Source organism: Strigops habroptila, chromosome 5 (assembly GCF_004027225.2).
Source record: "Strigops habroptila isolate Jane chromosome 5, bStrHab1.2.pri, whole genome shotgun sequence".
Classification (NCBI taxonomy): domain Eukaryota; kingdom Metazoa; phylum Chordata; class Aves; order Psittaciformes; family Psittacidae; genus Strigops; species Strigops habroptila.
In genome coordinates, this window is record NC_044281.2 from 23,243,875 (window position 1) to 23,264,940 (window position 21,066).

Here is a 21,066-nt window from a genome sequence, read left to right on the forward strand (position 1 = left end):
TTTATACTGAAATTGGTAGCTTACAGAAAATTAAATTAAGATTACGTTTAAATGGGTTAATCTGCTGGTTTTGTTGATTCCCCAAAATAGTTTATTCATGCTGACTACTAAAGAGAGTACATTTGCTAACAGAGAAAATCAATTTCTATTTTATTTTTACAGACAACAACATTAATAGGTCTTCTGAAGACAGCTAGACTACTGCGTTTGGTGAGGGTAGCACGGAAATTGGACAGATATTCAGAATATGGTGCTGCAGTTCTGATGCTCCTTATGTGCATATTTGCACTAATTGCACACTGGCTTGCTTGCATTTGGTATGCCATTGGAAATGTAGAAAGACCTTATCTGGCTCACAAGATTGGCTGGCTGGATTCTTTAGGAGAACAATTAGGAAAACATTACAATAAGAGTGATGCAAGCTCTGGACCATCCATCAAGGACAAATATGTTACAGCACTTTATTTTACCTTCAGCAGTCTGACAAGTGTAGGATTTGGAAATGTGTCTCCAAACACCAACTCAGAGAAAATCTTTTCCATCTGTGTCATGTTGATTGGCTGTAAGTAGTTTTAATTTATTAATTTTTATCTTTTTTTTCTCAGTGTTTGAGCAAATGACTTAACAGTCTAATAGGGTTATAAAAATGCAGCCGGAAGGGCAAATTCCCAGGGAAAGCCATGTTATATGCAAAAATATGTTGTGACTCATGCAGTGTCAGGAAGTAGTCAAGTTGCTTGACTACTCAAAATCTGTTACCCAAACTGTCATAAGTTTTGTGTTGTGTATCTGTCTGTAAGCAAATCCTATAGAGGGTAGGAAGCAGAGTCTTGAGTAGATTTAGGAAACTATAGCCGAACAGTTTTTGGATAATCAAATTATAGTTTATTTGTCAACTGAAACTCTGATCCTATAAATGTATGTTTAGCTTCTAAACCCTGCTTGTTGTTCTTAACTTGTACTTAATCTTAGTTCCTAGTTCCTAGTTCTACCGAAGTCCATAAAATTAGATTAGCCTAATTTACAACATTAAATTCAGGACTACAGATCTCCAAAGAGAAATATTACCAACTTGACTATGATTTAATATTTAAGCTTCATCTGCGGAGTTAGCACTAATACAATCAAAACAATAAAAAGCTTCAGGTAAATCAGTTCCACATCTCCGAAAATGTTAATAGTCTCATCTGAGCTGTTTTACATACAAAGAACATTAGAAGAACTGTTGCATCATCTGCAAAACCCAATGATAAGACTTAAGTAAGTTTTGTTTCTATTTAATCCAGCACTAATGTATGCTAGCATTTTTGGAAATGTATCTGCAATAATCCAAAGACTCTACTCGGGAACCGCACGGTACCACATGCAGATGCTGCGAGTAAAGGAGTTTATACGCTTTCATCAAATCCCCAACCCTCTGCGGCAGCGACTTGAGGAATACTTCCAGCATGCATGGACGTACACCAATGGCATTGACATGAACATGGTATGTTGTTCTGGTTTTCAGACACAGATGTTGAGGAATAGATAAATGCATTAGAATTTAGAAAGATATTGCAAATCTTCATTATTTATGAGTTGTAAAAGTACAAGCGTAAAAAGGTGGATATTAGCAATTATTGAAAATCAAGCCATTACAAGTTTGGCATCCAAACATTTAACTGTCTAGACTATTACAAACTATATCAGAAATCTGAACTCTCACTGTGTGTAGAAAAGTTTGAGAACTGCATCTGACTATTATAAGCTTAAGACAAGAAAAAAAATCATAGGTTTCTTATTTCAGACATAGCTGTTCCAGAATTTTGCTTGTTCTTTGGCCTGATTTTCCTCTTCCAGTATCAAACAAGAGTACCTTCATTGGTATCTACAGAGTTACACTTCTATAAATCCTGTGCAGATCTTTTTCAAAATACTATTGTGTAACTTAGAACAGGTATATTCGGGATGGGTTGAAGAGAGGAGCAGACAGGTAGTTTTGCTGTTCTTTTCAGAGTGAAATATTCTAACCATATGATAATCTGGACAGTAGTTTGCTTGCATTCATAACCACGTAATTCTGCACTGAAAGTCAACACAGTACTGCTAACTATTTAGCAATCCACAGAATCTCATTTCTAGGAAGTGGCAAGGTACAACCCTCATATTTTCTGTTCTTGATAAAAAACCCGTAAACACTTCTTATATAAAAATATATTATGTGGCCAGCTAAAAAAGAATAACAATCTGCTAATGAGCAAAAATAAGCATCTCTATTTCTGGATGATTTTCTGATGACAGCAACATTTTTTCTGAAAAGTTGACATCGGTTTGAAGACACTGAGAGCATTGTGCATCTTAAGGATCTGTGAATCTGTGTCTCTAGAGGGATGCTTTCCAGAGCTATTCTGAGTTATAGAGACTTTGCAGAGCTCTCCATAAAGCTGGCAAGAACAAGAAAATCTATACATTTTTGTAACAATCTAACTAGAAATCAACCTCAAAAATTTTGACATAAATTCAGACAGCTTCCATGTGGTATCTATACATATGTTTGTGAATGACTGTCAGAGTGGTACACTTTCATGCAGTAAGCAGAAACAATGGTCTTGATTAAAAGCTTTTATAAAGCTGAATCACTGACAGCTTGACTGTAATGGTTACCATTAAGTAAAGCAGATCTTAAAAGTAAGACAGGAAATTAAATATATTTGGCTTCACATCCCACTTCCATGAGTGTCCCCTCCAGAGGGATATTATGCCCAGTGCAAGACAAGGGTACTTGCATAAACCTCTGCTGGGGATTACTGCAGTGGAAGGCAGCATCAGTAGCTTCATCCTGTGTGGCACTGAATGGCCCTAATTCCCTCTGATGGCAATGGGATTGTGGGGTACTCAGCACTTTGCAGGATCAGGCCCTTAAGCTGCAGGTGGGTGCAGCCTAAGCCTAAAGTAGATCACTGAATTATTTCTGAAGATATTACAAAATCATGTATGCCTTAACTAATTCATTCCACTAATGGATGTACTAAGAACACCTGCTTCACATGAAATAGTAACTAAAACTTGATGTTGTCAGATTAAATTTTGCATAATGCAGGAATTGGTGTACTGGAATTAGTCTTGGACTTGTAATAAATGTGAAATACTAACTAAATGGATTAAAAAGCCCACATTCTGTGATATGATTGTGAGGAAGTACAGAGGCTTTGTTTTTAATAAAATGTGGAAAAAATCAAGTTTAGTATCTTGTTTTGTTATATTTTATTTCTTATTCTGTTCACAATTCTATCCCTCAAATTTTATGGCAGTAGCTTAATTTTCTTTTAAAGTGAGCTTGAATATATTACATTTAGAGCAAGGATAGTATAAGAATTATGTGATATATGTTGTACTTATGAAAGATTTATCTCTTTCCTGTCTGCTTCATACCTAAATACATGGAATAACACCACCCACTGGTAAGAGCAGGAGGTATTTATATCAAATTTAATTCCAGTATAAAGTGTGGAGAATATCCATGTTATCTGTCGGGTTTAGAGCTTGCTCAATGCTTTCTATTTTTAACTGTAACTTTTTGCATGATGAAGGGGTAGATAGCAAAGGGAAATTATCCAAGTAGAATCAGATGTGGGGCAAAATAGTCACTAAAAATTAGGCATTAAGAAATGCTAATCTAACCACATTTATTGATCACTGTTTTACCCCACAACTCAAATCATGCTTCTCTGCCCAAAAAAGGTCATGTGCATATTGGTTTGCATTAGATAGTTGCTCTGTAGGAATGCCACTCTGACAAAGTTGCCATGCTGATCATTCTGCATTTTCCTTTGCGTGAATGCTTTTACTTCAAACCATATATGCATGTTAGCACAAGCAGCAATGAAGTTTTCTTGGCTATAAGCCATGTGCATATGAGATGGACTTGCATGTGGTGTTAACTTAATTTTGCATGAAATATTTGCATTTACACACCAAGGGGCTAATACTGTCCTCCGACAAATGTTTGACTCCTGTCAACACTTACGGGGAGTTTTCTCAAATATCTGAAGGCAGAATTTGATCCAGTGTCTTTCTTTTTCATTTCATGGCTGAAAACCAAATAAAAATCAGAAACTCAGTCCTCTTTCTCCTTTGAAATATGAAATGCACAAATAATTTACATTTTTTATATATATATGTACATGCAATGTATACACACACATACTCATATATATATGATATTAGAGAATACATTTCAAAAGATGCCTTTAATTATTATCAGTAATCTAAGAATTCAGGATAAATGGGAAAAAATAAACAAAACAAACAAACAAAAAAAAAACCCAAAAACAAACAAACAAAACAAAACAAAACCAACAACTTTTAACCTCAATAATAATACTGCACTAAGACTAAATAAACTTGATTTCCTAAACAAAGTCCTATACTTTCTATTGAAAACAAGAAGATCATACTTTATGCTCGTTTGAAATGGCTAAACTTCAAATTAGCTTTAAAGATCTGCAGGTGAAATATGCCGAGAACATTGTTTATTTGTTCATTTGTTCCGCTCTGCTTCATTTCTACATCTCTTTGATTATGCTTCATTGCATAAAGCATTTTGATAAAAACAGTTCCACATAATTATGCATGGACTGGATAAACAGGATTTGGGATTTATTTTAATCTGGATAAAAATCTTGAGTCTATAGAATAAGCATTATTTAAATCATATCCCTGTGGTACACACTGGCAAAGATAAACTAAAAAAAAAATAATATTTACAGTGTATATTGTTTCATGAAAGACATCACCAGTCCCAAAGATTCAAAGATATTATTTTTATTTGTTAAACTATCCTGTTCTGTTTTTCCTAAACTCTCTTTGCCTTCTTTCCCCCCTTCATTCCAATGTTATCAGTCCAGCACTGATAATAGCATGACTGTGATGCTTACCCTAAAAAGATTACATTTTTAGTGTTTGAGATCCTTTTTTAAGTTATGCATGTATTTTTTACAATCTTCCCCCGTTTTTTCCATGGATCTTCTGTGCATCTGGATAGCTTTATTGGTTTATTTTACCTTTAAAAAGAGTTCAAAGAAGTAAAGAAGTTGGACAAGCTTTGCAATGTGTTTAGCCAAATGTACATGTTAATTAAAATTTTGGATGTGGGACAGATGCCTTTTTATTTTGGGTTTTACCTAGTGCCATGAAAGGAGAGAGCAAGTCAGAATTTTTATGTATAAATTTATGGAACCTTCTCCTGCAAGCATCCAAGCAAATGGTTGATTTTACACTTGTGTCTTGGTCACAGTGATCATGCAAGTACAGCAGAGCACACACCTATCTTGAAGTTTCAGAACCAGCAATGTTATTGTGTCAAATAAAGGGCAGGTTCACCATTGCTTTGATAAGGCTTCTTTTTTGAGAAACTGGCCACTGGTCACTGGATGATACCACTACATTTGTTATTCTTGCTTTTCCTCCCACTGTGATCATTTCTTATGATGAAAACAGTTCTACCAATAGAACTATCACCAGTAATATCTTTGAACCAGAGAATTAGGAAACTAAATTGAAATTTCAAAAAGAAATAGCAAGAAGAAGTTCCTTGTACCATCAGAAGGATAATCCAAATTAGAAGTGTTTGGAACAAAAACAGTAGGAATTGGTTAAACAGAGGGAATATGTAATCATGGTGGAAAGTGGTACTGCTATTTGTCTATATGTCATAGTGGAAATCCTAAGACGTACAAGACTATCAGAAAGTACCTCAGATATGATTAACTGTAAAGCTGTTCTTTCATTTTCTATTACAAGACCATTTATAAAACATGAATGCCTACGTTTAATCAATTTACAGAAAAGAAGACCTCATAGAAAAAAACCCCCAAACTTCCAAGAATGTCAATCTATTTGCAAAGCGATCCATTACCAGTTACTCACTGCACTGTATTTTGTGGTCTAACATCTCAAAACCAAGAGCAAATTAACAATTTTCCAACTATCTTTAAATTTTTGGAAAGACGTGGATCTGGTCAGCTTCCAACTTCTACAGACATTAAACTTTTCTGTTGATGAGGGACTCAACAGTCAAAGAAACTGAAATAATTTTCTCTCCTCCTCACCCAGCAGTGTATCATATCTCAGAGATCACCTTTCAGATGCGAAAGAAACTGTATTACTCAGAAACTGTAATAAGATTATAAATGAAGAATGATCCACTGCAGCTCCAGTAATTTCAAAATAAAAATGTCACAAAAATCAGTGTCATGGCAATGACTGAAAGCAAGAGATCCTAATTCTTTGATAAGGTTGTCAGGTTTCAAATGTCACTGAAAGGTGAATTAGCTCATCATCACACACTGCCTCTCTCAACTGTTGTAAGGACCTCCTTCATATCCTGAAAAATAAAATAAATAAATAAATACATAAGTAAAAATCTGACTGCAACATTTTCCTGTATGAAGAGGAGGAATCATCAGAAATAACCCTTATTCTGCGTCGAGTCCAAGAGCTGCTGGAGCAGAATTATCACCACCTGTGACCTTGTTCATTCTTTTCAAAATGGTGAAAGCCCTTGGAAATGTTTTGGCCTTCTGCTTATAGCAGTAGTTTGTTTCTGTAACTACCACAGAAATAGTAAATTCTAAATTCTTTCTAGAAACAGAACTATGTTGAATTACAGAAACTTTTAGTCCAGGTGACGATGTTATTAAAATCTAAGAGACAGATTTTTGTAACAGAACTAAATCCTGCATTACTCTTTCCATCCTAGGGAACAGGTACTGGGAGACAGAGATCCTAATTCAAAATCTATACAGTGTGACTTGTGTACCTCACCTCAGATTATTGCTAAAATTAGGTGGCAGAAAGATAAAATTTAAAGACAGGTTATTTCACCAATTACATGAATTACTAGGAATTAATTTCACTTGCCCTTACAGAACTAAGACAAACAAAATGTTAATTTTGATTATAAATCCCACTAAAGTGAATGATCCTAGGTGTTTGCTCCCAGTAATTAGTTTAAAACTTATTACTCAAATTGTTTGAGAACTTTATTCAGCATTTAGTGATGCCAATTTCAATGTATCCTAAGATCTATATTATGCATATGAGATCCAAATAGAGTTTAAGTATGTGTAGTCTATGGCAGAAAGTATATTTATTCCCACCTCTTTGTACCTTCAGCTGCTCAATATTTTTGCTAGGTTAGTTTTTGCATGGAACAGTTCCTCGAACCATTTCATGAGGAGAGATCAAGACAAGGCAGGAACAAGCAGATAATGTAGGGAAGGACTAGAACTCCTTTGTCAGTTTATGCCAGTTTAAATTGTCAGATTAATTGGAGAGCCTGTCTTTCTCTCTGTATGCTGGATACTTGCCTCTCATATATAAATCTTACTGATTTAGGACAAGAAAATGTTAGTCAAAATGAGTTTCAACACATCCCAAACAAACCCACAATACACAAGAGCCCTCTTGTGATCTCTTCAACTGCTTTTGGCATTTAATGTTTGGCCGACTATATTTCAACAGAGAAAATGTATGACAGAATACTATACGCAGAATTCAAAGATATCTTTGACTGCCAGACTGCAGGGACTGGAGCATCTCTTGTACTAGGAAAGGCTGAGAGAGGTGGGACTCTTCAACCAGAAGAAGTGAAGGCTCACAGGGGATCTCATCAATGCAAACAAATACCTGAAGGGAGGGTGTAAAGATGGAACCAGGTTTTTGTTCAGCGGTACCTGGTGACAGGACCAGAGGCAATGGGCACAAGCTGAAACAGGAGGTTCCATCCAAACATCAGGAAACGGTTTTTTACTATGGGGACAACTAAGCACTGGCACAGGTTGCCCAGAGATGTTGTAGAGTCTCCATCCTTGGAGATATTCAAAGGCCATCTGAACATCATTCTGGTATACCAGCTCTAGGTAGCCCTGTTTGAGCAGGAAGTTGGATAAGACGACCTCCAGAGGTTCCTTCCAACCTCAGCTGTTCTGTGATTTTGTTGGTATAGAGTGTGATATTTCCATTGCAGCTAATACCATGATTTGCTTTGGTTTGAATGCTTTCTAAATATTTTCTGTGGGACAAACGTCAATACCTGTTCCAGAACTGAGCATAAAAGAATCTAAAAATTGCCATGAATCTTATAATTTATTCAAACAAAACAAAGTTCTCATTGCCCCAAACATTTGCTAGTTGTCTGAGGTTAGGACACATAGATGTCTCCTACTGACTTGTCACAAAGGTGTCTGATACATGTATGAGTGAAACCTTGTTGTCATCTTGAAACGGAGAAGTTAATGAAGCTGGACTCCCTCTCCACTTATGAAAGACCATGTTCTTCAAGACAATGTGAATTATGTCCCTACCATCCTCACTAAACTTCCGTCACTCATTCCACATAAAATGTTTTTCTTCTCTCTGAATGGCACTTTCCTCCTCTGTCGTGCAGAGTAGATAACCAGTGTTGTTTGACACGGAATAAGTTTTATTCCAGACAGGAAGAGACAACTGAACTTGGACTTGATAACTATCAATGAGAAACAACTGTAGTTTATGGTCATGGAATCATAACTGGTTTTCCTTTTCTTTTGTTTTTTGTTTGGTTTTTTTGTTTGGTTTTTTTGGGGGGGCTGGGGCGATGAGGGTGAGGCTGATTTTATATTTTGTAATGTTTATTTTTTAGTATACCTCTGTCTCTGGAATTATGCATGTGTTCTGATTCTAGAGATGAATCTAACCGTGATAACCCAAGATTTTTCTCACCACGGCCTGGTGGAGTCACTATTAAGGAGATACTGAGTGTAACAATAGAAACATGTTAGGAAAGAACAGAGCAATTGAAACCCAACCTTTCAAATTATTTATTAATTTTGTATTTCTCATTGACAATAATGTTATTTGAAGAGCAATTCTAGCTTTATAATTTTCAAAACCTTATTTTATTTTTGTATTACCCAGCTCTGTATTCGTATAATTTCAAGATTATGTTGACTTTTAGTTGTTTAGAAAAGTGTATTTTAATTTTTTCTTATCACATTAGAGTGGGACTTATATGTGTTTAAATACTCAAAAATCTCACAACAAATGAAAATAAATGAAATGCAATATTTAGAGTTTTATTATTTTTAAGATAATATGTTTTTGAATAATACATGGATGGTTTTCTAATATTTAGCATTGTCAGTATGTGTATACATAATGTATTGATGCTGATTGCCACATTATAAGTACATAATTTTCAATACAATTGCTCCTGCTCTACACAGACAATCAAAGATAGCTGTGGGAATCAGATACTTGTTTATTAACACACGTTAAAAACTGATGAATAAAAAATATTTCTCAAAGTAATAAAAATCTGAATATTGGGAATGTACGTGGAGGCTTGGGTTGGCAAGAGGTTGTGTGTACTGCACAACGTAAAACTTAGTTTGGAAAAATCTAATTCTGTATAGTGTCAGCTATTGGACTTGGATTAAATACCTAACTACAAACAATGTGCATGATATGGTAAGATCCTTTTAGTAATGTAGTCTACAGCAATGTTTTAACAAATTTATTTTCAAATCAGATTCTTTATTGCATTTCTAAACTTGCATTAGTGGAGTAATCTCCAAAACTCCATTGGAAATCAATGTTATTTGGGCACCTGTCTTCCTTCTAACCGTTTGACAATTGTACTATTAAAGAATAAATGTTCTTCCTCTCTGATGTATAATATCTACTTTAGAGTGTAAGCTCCATGGGGCAGGGACTTTTTAATCACAGATACTTGAACAGAGGCTAGTACCTTTCAGATGTTATTGGCATGTAAGTAACTATTAACTAATATGCAATGATTTTAGAACAGTTTCATGTTAAGTATAAATTAATTATCAAACTACTTGTTTCTTTGAAGAAATACCCAAAGTATCTTCAGAAATATAAACCAACACACATGGTCTGCATGGTTTTTGCTTAATGGTAAAGTACAATCCCTTGATAAACGAGATAAACCAAAGTTGATGTGAAAAAATAATACAGTTTATACTAAGGTTGTACTCCTGTCTTTCTAACAATTCAAATACCTTTTCCTGTAAGTACCTCTGAATTAGAAATGTATTATTTCCTATTTCACATCCTATAAAAATGGAGCTCTTCTAAATCGTATTCAGATAGATGTATAACAAAAGAAGTAATTCGAAATAGGTCTTTTTTACTCACATGACTATAGAACAATTTCAAAATAAACACCTGCAATTTTTTTCCACCTGTATCATTGACCAAACGTATTTGGTTATCAAGTTTCTCAGTATCTCGGTAAATAAGTTGTTACAACCCACAATACTTTTATTTCAATATAATTACATTAAAATAAAAAAAGTAATTGCATACTAAGCTATTTCTAGTGGTGTGATAGATACTGTAAACAGGATGACACCACAAATGCTTTTCATTTACTGTATTTTCTTTTGCTTATTGTTGTTGAACGCTGGCTTTTTTTGAGGATGTGTAAATTTCATTTGGTAATGCCCTATAGCTCATAAAGGTTTTGTGTATATGTGTGTTAAAACTCTGTTTGTTATTTCACAGCACTGATTTCCATTAGCAATCATAGAAACATTTCAACTCAGTTAAAGGTATTAATATTTCATTTTTAAATCATAGCTTGGCTTGTGTGGACAGAAGCCTCATACCAAAAATGTGTTCATCTTCTCTGTTAGCAGGGGATGTTAGTTGTGAATATCTTTATGCAATAAGAGTGAATGCACAGACCTTTATTGTGCTGAAGTAAGAATTAATATAGCAAAAACTGAATGGATTTTGTATAATTTTTTTTTCTGTGAAGGAATATTTTTGTGTTTATAGAAAAACAGTGCAGAGGATGAATAGGAATGAATTCATAGGCTACTCTGATAACAAAAAGACACATCCTGTTCACACATTTGTAAGACTGGTAGCATCAGTTCATGTTTTGTCCTTTGAAATATGCAACAGATGTAGCAGGTCCCAGGGAAAGCATATGACCCATTAACATCATTGACAGCAGATAACAGGATTTAACTGCAAGAAAGGGTGATGCATAATAATGTCAGGCCCACTCCTTAGCACAATGGGCAATCACAAGGTGGGCAGAACTCCCATTAGAAGGCAGTAGCAGAAATGTTTATTGATTCTAAAAGAATCAGAGGTAATATGATCCTAGACAATTTAGCTCACACATAACGACCACGTTGTAAGTAGCTCACTTCTTTCTTCTAAACAAAATTAACATGTTACCATGGTACCCAGGAGGAATCCCGTGGTTCTACTGCAGGCAAACTCCCATTGTTCTGAGTAAGGGATGAGCGAGGACCATAGCAACTAGCCCTGTGTTTTGCTGAACTAATCATCTGCCTGTGTAAATCTGCATAAAACCATTGTTTCAGTGATATGTGTTGCATTTTCTGATAAAAATCTAAGTCTTAAACTTGCAAGCAGAATATATTTAACAGAAAAATCCCATTAAAATGCTGTCTTTCTGAAAAATATCTAATCTTGTTCAAGTAGCTCTCATTTAACAAATGTCATGATTACTTCAGCAAAATTAAATGTAGTACTTTCATAATTGATAAAAAAGAAATAGACATATTAGTCCAACTAGGTGAAATTCAGTAAAGAGTCTTCTTTTAGTTGTCTTGTTATTTAACTGCAGTATATTCACTCGCATACCTTGGTACCATTTCTTGTAATGGGAGAAATTTTACTAATGTATTTTGTAACCACTACGTCCATTAATATGTACATTAGTATTCACATTGTATAAACTTTGCAATATAGATTACACTATGCACTTGTTGAGTTGTAATACTCTGACAGCTCTTAGGGCCACCTCTATTTGTTTGTCACTTCTTTCTTTCTGTTCAGGAAGAAAACAAAAATCATATAAAGCATCTTTCATATTATTCACATGAAATCCTTATGCTTGTCTTTCCAGGTCCTGAAGGGCTTTCCAGAATGCTTACAAGCTGACATTTGTCTGCACCTCAACCAAAATTTGCTTCAGAATTGTAAAGCTTTCCAGGGGGCCAGTAAAGGCTGTCTTCGAGCTTTGGCTATGAAATTTAAAACAACACATGCACCTCCTGGAGACACTTTAGTGCACTGTGGAGATGTTCTCACTGCTCTTTACTTTGTATCAAGAGGCTCCATTGAAATCCTTAAGAGTGACATTGTTGTAGCCATTCTTGGTAAGTAGATTGCTACAAAGCATGTTAAAAGATCAGGGGATTGAAAACAAATATCCATTGTTGTTTCTGGTGAAGGAAAACTGTAAACGTTTTACTGTTATTAAAAATAAAGCACAGAAATAATTTAAGGAGCAAAGTCTACATTGCTGTAATAATTCATGTGCAGCAAAGAGCCCATGTCCTTGGATATAAGAGCAGGAGTGAGCCAGATTTATCCCTAGTTAAGTGGTAAGCTGCAAGTTGAGTCAAGAAGATACAAAATTACGCCAGTTCTGATTTTACTTGTAAGAACCAAAGTCAAGGACACCCTTTTCTTGAACAGTGTGTGAGGGTACTGAGGCATACAGACCCCCCATATGCTAGCTGGAGAAAAACATGTATCTACTTCAGGCATTCAAAATGTCCTCTAGAGGTTTTCAGAAATATCTGTTTCTGCCCACTGAGCATATAGAAAAGGAAGAGAATAGCAGAGTAATCTGATCTAGATGGATACTTAAGTGAAACAACACCAGTGTTTCCCCTATATTTCTGATTAACACGTTCTTGTTTGTATAGCATAGGGACTTTCTTGTTTTCTTTCCCAGTGGAGATGTCTCAGAGCAGTGTTCAATATAGCTGGAAGCTCACCTGCTCGCCTGATGATGGCTCTTATATGGAATCATTAGCCACAGCAATTTTAAAAGTAAAATAACTAAAACCCTACCTAAACAAGACTACTAATTTGTTTCTCCAATTTAATATCAGGTAATAAGAACACAAAGAGTAATTAAGTAGATGAGGAAGGATTTTCCTGTACAGAAACCTACACTAGCTGCAACATCATGCATATGTTCTTCTTTTTGTTTATCATCCACTGTAGGAACTTGAAATCAGAAAAATAGCTGAAACAAAATGTGGACTGGTAGCAGTATGTTGCTATTAATCCACTTGTGACTGAATATTCTGATAGTACTTTGCAGAGTGGATACATAAGCAGAAATACAAAGGTGTGTCTATAGCAATCCTTCCCTAGGTTTAGATGCTGTTATCAAGGTAATTTGCCATCTCATGCTGTTGCATCTCATCAGCTGGGCCTGCTTTAAGCACAAGCGGAGAGATGATCATGCGAGTATAACACTGTGAGGTTTTTACTTACTTGTGTGTTTTCCCCTGCTTATGAACAGTGTGGTTCATCAAGGATTTCATCTATTCCATCAAAAACATTCAAATTTCTATAGCACTCACAATCAAAAAAACCCAACAAGATTATGAACTCGTCAATTTCTTCCTGGACCAAAGATGCAGACTGGTCAAGTTTTGCGTATTAGGCATATCAGATCACTGTGCTCTCACACTGCAGTGATGCCACTATATCTTTCCCAGGCTACAGCTCCTCACACTAGGTGCTGCACTTTGGAGCCTAACTCTGCCAGGGAATGGACAGAAAGGAAGACAATTGGGCACAACTGCAGCCAAAAGGAACTGCTCTGTGGGCCTACTTGTTGCAGGATCCATGAGGCAAGAGCCTGCCCGATAGCTGGCTCCAGACAATAAATCTGTGGTATCTTGAAGAAATCTGCTAAAAAAAGAATACAAGATGATACAAACAAAAATTACTTTGCAATGAAATGACACAGAAACCTAACAAAGATTATCAATACTTAGCAAAATATTTGTAGTTAATTCCTCTTTCTGAGAAACCTACACATAGAAATTGACATAAAAAACATTCAATGCTTTGTCCTCTGGGGTTGAAAAGACTTCAGTCCAACAGAGGTAGCATGGATGAAGTTTTCACATTTAACAAGTATTGCAACTTTATCACAGAAATCAGAGTTCTGAGAAATGCTGCTTTTGTTCCCAAGTTTTCCTCAATTTGTTGGCACTGTCTGATGCTGCTGAGTAAGGTCTCATCAGTACTGACCTGACAACAGCAGTTCTGTGCCAGATCTTTAGAAAATACAATAGATGGGGACCCCATAGAATCTACCCTTTTAGTTTGCAGACAAGATACAAAAATACTGTGATCATTCAACAGTCATATTGCAGAGAAGGCATTATATGCCTTGAATAGGAACCTCTGCATTCATAAACATTAAGACCAGGACTGTTAGATTATATTGGCTAACCTCTGTTATATTGCTGACTCCTGTTATATTTCATATCTTTAACTATCCATTGTGTCTAATGAACTGTGTTTGATGAAATAAAAATAATGGGGTTTGATCTGAAGACATAATGAGATGAAAAAGCGATCACTTTTCTTGGCAGTTTATTTCCATAGTTAATCATTTTTATTGTTAAAAATGTGTGCTTTATTTCCAATATAAAATTATCTGCTTCAATTCCTTTCTATTAGTTCTTACTATGCATTCCTTATTATATTCTAGAGGGGTTTAGCACCAAGTATTTTTTCCTCTCTATAAGTTATATGCAATATAATCAGGTTACCTCTTAATCTTCCTGTTGATAAGCTAAACTGACTGTTCTCTTCAAGATGCTCACTGAAATCAGCCCTTAAATTATTTTTTGCAGCTTTTATCTGCTTGGTCGCCCAGTTTTCAGCTTCCTTTATAGAAAATGGAGAAACCAGAACTACTTTTAATAAGCTTATATAAAAGCCACAAACGTTTAACAGAAAGGCAAAATCACCCCTGTATTTTTTTACCAGTCTACTGTTACTCAGTTGCTATGACCACTATGCTATTCCACAAGTGTTTTCCTAGTTCACATCCAAACGCCATTTTGCCAGTAAGCCCTGCAGTCCTTAGTTTAGAGCATATTTTCACTGGTCTATGGCTGCAACTGCTCCGTATTGATGAAGGTTGGGTGAAGATTTGGGGAAAATGAACAATCTAATAGAGATGACAATTTTAGCAAACAGCTACTGGAAATGTGTCAACACTGACGGAAAGAATTTTAATAATATCAAAACAGAGGCAGCTATATTTAAAGAGCTTCTTCAAAACAATTTCTGCATCTTGGAAGTTTTGCATTCCCTCTGAAAAATATAAAAACTAAGTTATTTTCTGCTGAAGTATGTTTCAAGTTTCTTCACATATTTCCTTGAACACTGCCAAGGATGGAGCATTCACCACTTCTTAGGCAAGCTTTTCCAGTGCCTCACCACCCTCATCATAAAGAACTTCTTCCTTATAACTAACCTGAACTTCCCCTGTTTAAGTTTAAACCCATTACCCCTTGTCCTATCACTACAGTCCCTGATGAAGAGTCCCTCTCCAGTATCCTTGTTGATATTGGAAGGCTATGAGGCCTCCACACAGCCTTCCCCTCTCCAAGCTGAACAGCCCCAACTTTCTCAGCTTGTCTTCACATGGGAGGTGCTCAAGCCCCCTTATCATACTCGTGGCCCTCCTCTGGACTTGCTCCAACAGCTCCATGCCCTTCTTATGTTGAGGACACCAGAACTGCACACAGTACTCCAAGTGGGGTCTCACGAGAGCAGAGGGGCAGGATCACCTCCTTCAACCTGCTGGTCATACTCCTTTTGCTGCAGCCCAGTATATGGCCTAAAATAATAATCTCCATTGAATTCTCTTTCTGCAGGGAAAAATGATATTTTTGGAGAGATGGTACATCTTTATGCAAAACCAGGAAAGTCAAATGCAGATGTGAGAGCTTTAACTTACTGTGACTTACATAAGATCCAGCGAGAAGATCTACTAGAAGTTTTGGATATGTACCCTGAATTTTCTGATCTCTTCCTCACCAATCTAGAGCTGACTTTTAATCTGAGAGATGAAACTGCAAAGGTACATACAATAAGTTATTTTTCTTCTTAACATTGGGCCGAATCTGTCCCACAGTAACAAAACTTGGAAATAACAATTGAAAAAAAACCAAGGTTAGCAAAATTAAAAGCTAAAAGCCTGAGGCCAAATCCTATTTTAAAAAAATACACTCACCTGTTTGCTCCTACTGAAGTCAGTTAAGCTTAGCAGAAGTCAATGAAATTATTTAGATTATGTTAATCTAACAGGATTTTGTTCTATATTTAAATAGTATTAAAGTGTAAGCCGGGGGATGTTGGATGTTTTGTTAAAGCCGTGGAAAATATGGTTTTTTCAGATGACTATAGCCTGGGTCACCACAAGTGGAACTTTTGACACTAAATATAATTGTACAGCCATAAAATAGAGATAAATCAGATTATCCGGATTCATTTTGTGCCTAACAATAGAAAATATTTAATTGCCTTTCAAACGTGAATTGTTAATTCTCTTATCTTGGAGTGCACCCTACCTCCTAGGAGACTAAAAGCATACAAGGTACTTTTCAAATTTCACTCAGCCTTCAGATTTGCAGGGATTTCATGGTCTGTTTTTCCCACAGTGGTTGTCCTAACTGTCCCCATTTGCACAGATCGTATATTCAAGGAAGTAGAAAAATTACCAGCTTTTCCTTTTTTCAGACTGTCAGGATCAGTCTGAATTAGGAAAGAGAGGAAAGGTTTGGCCAGGAGGGGAGAGGGGAAGAGCTGTTGCCCAGCTCATACTACTGGGGCTAAAGCTTTCTCTAGAAAGTTGCAGGTTACACCAGCACTGGCCACGAACATGGACTACTCTGCCCACAGAACGACTAGTTTACATTTCATTATTTGTGAGATACTGCTGTTTTGTGTTTTCTGACTATACTTTTAAGGAAAAACAGAGGTTCAGTGAGAAGGAACTACCATAATTTGGCCTCAGAGGCCTTCTGAGAAAAAAGGAGGCAAAGAATAGTAAGGTTTGGGCTGTAAATGATAGGGACATCTTTGCTAATCACATGTGGATCTTTAGTTTAAAAACCTAAAATAAATATAACTTCTGACAAGAAATGTCACTTCCTCTAATGCTGAGCCCTTTTTTAATAAAATATCTTTCTGAAAATAAAAGATAAATTCTATTTTTTATTTTAAAAGTAATCTTTTTGTGTTTATTGAAGAGGCCATCATTATTAATTACATTTGAAATACAATACAATGAATTTATAGTCTAGTGATAAATTTAAGTTAAAACTGAAAGTCCACATATTTGAAAAATTCCTTGAAGAGAAATTCACATGAACAATTTTAGTCTGAGCAATTATTTCCTGCAATTACATTGTCATCGATGTTTTATCATTATTTTTTCCTTAGATCTGAGATAATCAAAACAAAACTCCATCTTCTGTGTTGTGGTGTAAAATACACAAAGAAAGGCCTCACTGCTCATGTTTCTTAGAAAATCTTCAGTTGTTATCTTTTGCTGCTGTACCAGCCACTAAGAAAAAATCACTAGACTTCACAGAGATACGGAAGGGAGGACAGGCTCACCCATGCCTCCGAGCTTGCAAAGACAGTTTTCTCTAGCAATTCCACTTGCTTTCCATTGTCTGAAATCCAGAAAATCATTCCCCAAAAGAGGTGATGAGCACATTCTGATCTTAAAAACATCACTCAGATCCAGATTTCTTACGACAATAATAGGTGCTTCTGCCTCACCTTCTGCTCCTGTCCTCCTATTTACGTAAAAGTGCCTTTTTCCTCCTGCAGTTATTCTACCAGTGGGCCACCACTGAAGAACCCTACCCACCAGGTTTATAATGGAGGGAATATAGAAAAATGTAAACACTTCCCACTTCTTTCCCTCTGCCCTTCTCCCACATGCAAATCTGCTTACTTGAGTGGTATGGGAAACCTCGCTAGCACAGGGAAGGGAAGTGGGCTGAAGCCAATGCCAAGGGTATGTACACAAAGAGCATAACTGGTGTTATATCTGCTTATTTGTAAATTCCACAGTTTTAAATAAGTAGAAAAAGAGTTAAATGTATCTTGTATTTATCATGGCAAAAAAAAAAAAAATCATCCTCTCTAAGAAAGATAGAAAAAAACAACACAGTGTTCTGCTCTGAAAAAAAGTACTCGAATGAACTGGATCTGATAGAAAGGAAGAGAGGGTCTAGAAAGATGAAATAATTAGGGCTAAAGTATCTGGTGTTTGTCAGCCTTATATTTATTGTTGTAAAATATAACCTTTATAATCATTACTATGTAGTTAAATATAAATCTAATTACAATCAGTTACCACATTACTTCTTGCAATAGTATACAGTCTTTGTTAGAGGTGGGGGTTTTTTTGGGGTGGGGGTTCATTAATTTCTCTAAAATTACTTAAACCACATCTGTGCAAGTTCAGGAAACGGGTAAAACATGAACAGATGTCTTTCCATGTAAACTTATTATCAAAACACTTTTGTTTCACCATCAGGTGGTGACATTGATGGTTTTGCTCTATCTGCATGAACTTTTAAACGTTAGCATTGAGCAATACCATTAACTGGGGATGAAGAGGTTGATGCAGACTGATTTGTGTAATATTACCTTTCTTAAAGCTTGAATATGATTAACAGTCAATCACCAATTGAAAACCTTCTCTATTTAGATGGGACTAATCTATCATTATGTTTCATATTTCATTAATCAAGTCTGACCTCGTAATAAGATCACAAACTACTAATGATACGGATGGAGATAACTGCAAACCACGAAGACGGAAACTGTCCTTTCAAAGTGAAATAGAGAAAGGTAATTAACTTCATTTCTTACATTAGACAGCACTGCTTCATTATTCATTGGTATTTTACTTGGTAAGGCCGGATACATTAGGGTCTCATGTCGGCTGTTACTGTAGCAGCTCTTGAGAATCCAACTGAGCAGCAAACACACTCTGTGCATTGCCCCCTTCACAGGGACTAGAGGATATCAGTTTCACCTTTCTGTGACTTCACACCTGTCAGTGCAGAGCTATTCAGACACTAAGCTATCTTATTGGCTTGGAGGTGTACAAACATATATGTATATTATGTCTTAATATGACACCATGATTAAACTGTTTTGAGAAGCTAATCTATTGGATTATTGATTAGCAGCACTGATTTTATTTCCTTACAAAGTGCTTTGTTGAACTTGATGCTAGGTGGTGTTTCTCCGTAGAATGAAAATATTTTGTTTTCAGGACACAGTAGGTTCACCAGTGTCAGATTTTGACTCATGTGGTAATGTGTAAATTGTTGTCCTGGCAAGAGTTCAGGTAACATTTGCTGTGCTTACATGCATCTTAGAGGCTTTTGGGAGTAATCCTAATGAAGGAAAATTCAGTGAAATATTAAACGATGTCACCAGTACTCAATACTGTAAATACCAGGAACTATAGATAGTTGCTGTGGTCAGACAGCAACAGGTATGAAGACAGCTAAACTGATGCTCACAGGATTTTCATTTTCATGGTAGGGAAAGCACAATTCCTTCAATAAGATTACACTTTCATGGTCCAATAGTTTGTCTGAAAATTACTGTTTCTGGTATGTCTGTCTTTCACACTCCATAGTTAAATGCCAATTCTAAATGCAGCATAATACCGTTTTATATAGCTTCAGAATAGCTGATAATAAATGGGAACACTTTAAACATACATAGCAGGTATAATGCTCGATGACAGAAGACTAATCCAGAGTGTGGCTACTCAGAACAATGACATTGCCATTCAATCAAAGAAGCGTCTTTAGGGCAGAAAGCCAAGGCTGACAACAAATCTGTCAGGAAAATGTCCCCATGAAATATTCAATCTGCTCTTCACAAAGAATCTGTTGACAGAGGTGCTTTGCCTGAATAACCTTCACATTTCTTATCAGAAAACATATGCTGCCACCTAGTCAAGATAGGAGTGATCCTTCATGTTGTGCCTGCTGCAGAATTACAAATAGGCCTTCTCAGGCATCAACTTGGTACCAAGACCTCTATGCTTTTATGGTTCTTGCCCAGTAGATCACACTGTACATCCTGTCAGAGATATTTAATTGAATAACTTTTGAAAGAATGTGATTTCCCATAGTTTCATCTTTGGAAAAAAAAAAAACCCATACTTGCACCACTGGGGAAGAGGAGACAAGATTGGCAACAAGCTCCTTAGTCCTGGTAATGACTGTATAATGTCTGGTAATGTCTGAGTTTTAGACAGAATTGTGGTATATTGGAAGTCTGTCTGAGAAGATTCAAGCATAAAAGTTCTTTGCCAAGAATTGTGTATACCACACTGGCTTACTGCCCCTCTCTGGTCCCTTTTCAGATTCTTTATATGTTGCCATAGCCACAGAAGACACCTTGTAGTCATAGACCTTCAGTGTCACTTTTCTGTGGCTCATCCTGCATCCTGTATGAGTTTGTAGAGTACTTCATGTTACTACTGGCCTGTAAAAAAATATTCTATTGATTTCAACACTTTAGATATAGAAGGGAGTGGCATCATATTTTGATCCAGCATAATTGGTTTATAATGATAGATATTTGGGGATGATCCTCCAGAGTGCCTCAGAGCTGGAGTAGATAAAATAGTTCCTGAACACACATCTGGCAAATGTGTTTCTCGTCACAGTATTTCTACAGTAAAAAATGTGTCATATAATGAATTTTAACAATCATATTTTGTTTTTCATAGAATCATAGAATGATAGAATGGTCTGGGTTAGAAGGGACCTTAAAGATCATCTAGTTCCAACCTCCCTGCCAGGGGCAGGGACACCTTCCACTAGACCAGGTTGCTTAAGGCTCCAACCAACCTGGCCTTGAACAATTCCAGGAATGGGGCATCCACAGCTTCCTTGGGCAGCCTGTTCCAGTGTCTCACCACCCTTTCAGTAAATAATTTCTTCCTTATATTTAATCTAAATCTACCTTTTTTCATTTTAAAGCTATTCCCCTTTGTCCTGTTACTATCTTCTCTTATAAAACTTTAGAACTGTACTTTGAACAGGATAGAGACACCCAGCATTCTCACCTTCTTATTTTAATATTTTACACCTCACTAAATTCATCTTGATTTGTAATTTTTTTGGGGGGGGAGGGTTGTCGTTCATGAAATGG

General features: G+C 36.1%; 1 protein-coding gene across 5 annotated transcripts in view; it reads left to right on the plus strand.

The window, feature by feature from the left end:
- Positions 1-21,066, plus strand: part of KCNH7 (potassium voltage-gated channel subfamily H member 7) — a 244,058-nt gene that overhangs the window by 192,904 nt on the left and 30,088 nt on the right. For all 5 annotated transcript variants that reach the window (XM_030488008.1, XM_030488010.1, XM_030488009.1 and 2 more), the window contains 5 exons: positions 163-562; positions 1,287-1,486; positions 11,936-12,188; positions 15,735-15,940; positions 18,633-18,732. In XM_030488008.1, coding sequence (XP_030343868.1) covers positions 163-562; positions 1,287-1,486; positions 11,936-12,188; positions 15,735-15,940; positions 18,633-18,732 — 1,159 coding nt within the window. The remainder of the gene's footprint in view (positions 1-162; positions 563-1,286; positions 1,487-11,935; positions 12,189-15,734; positions 15,941-18,632; positions 18,733-21,066) is intronic.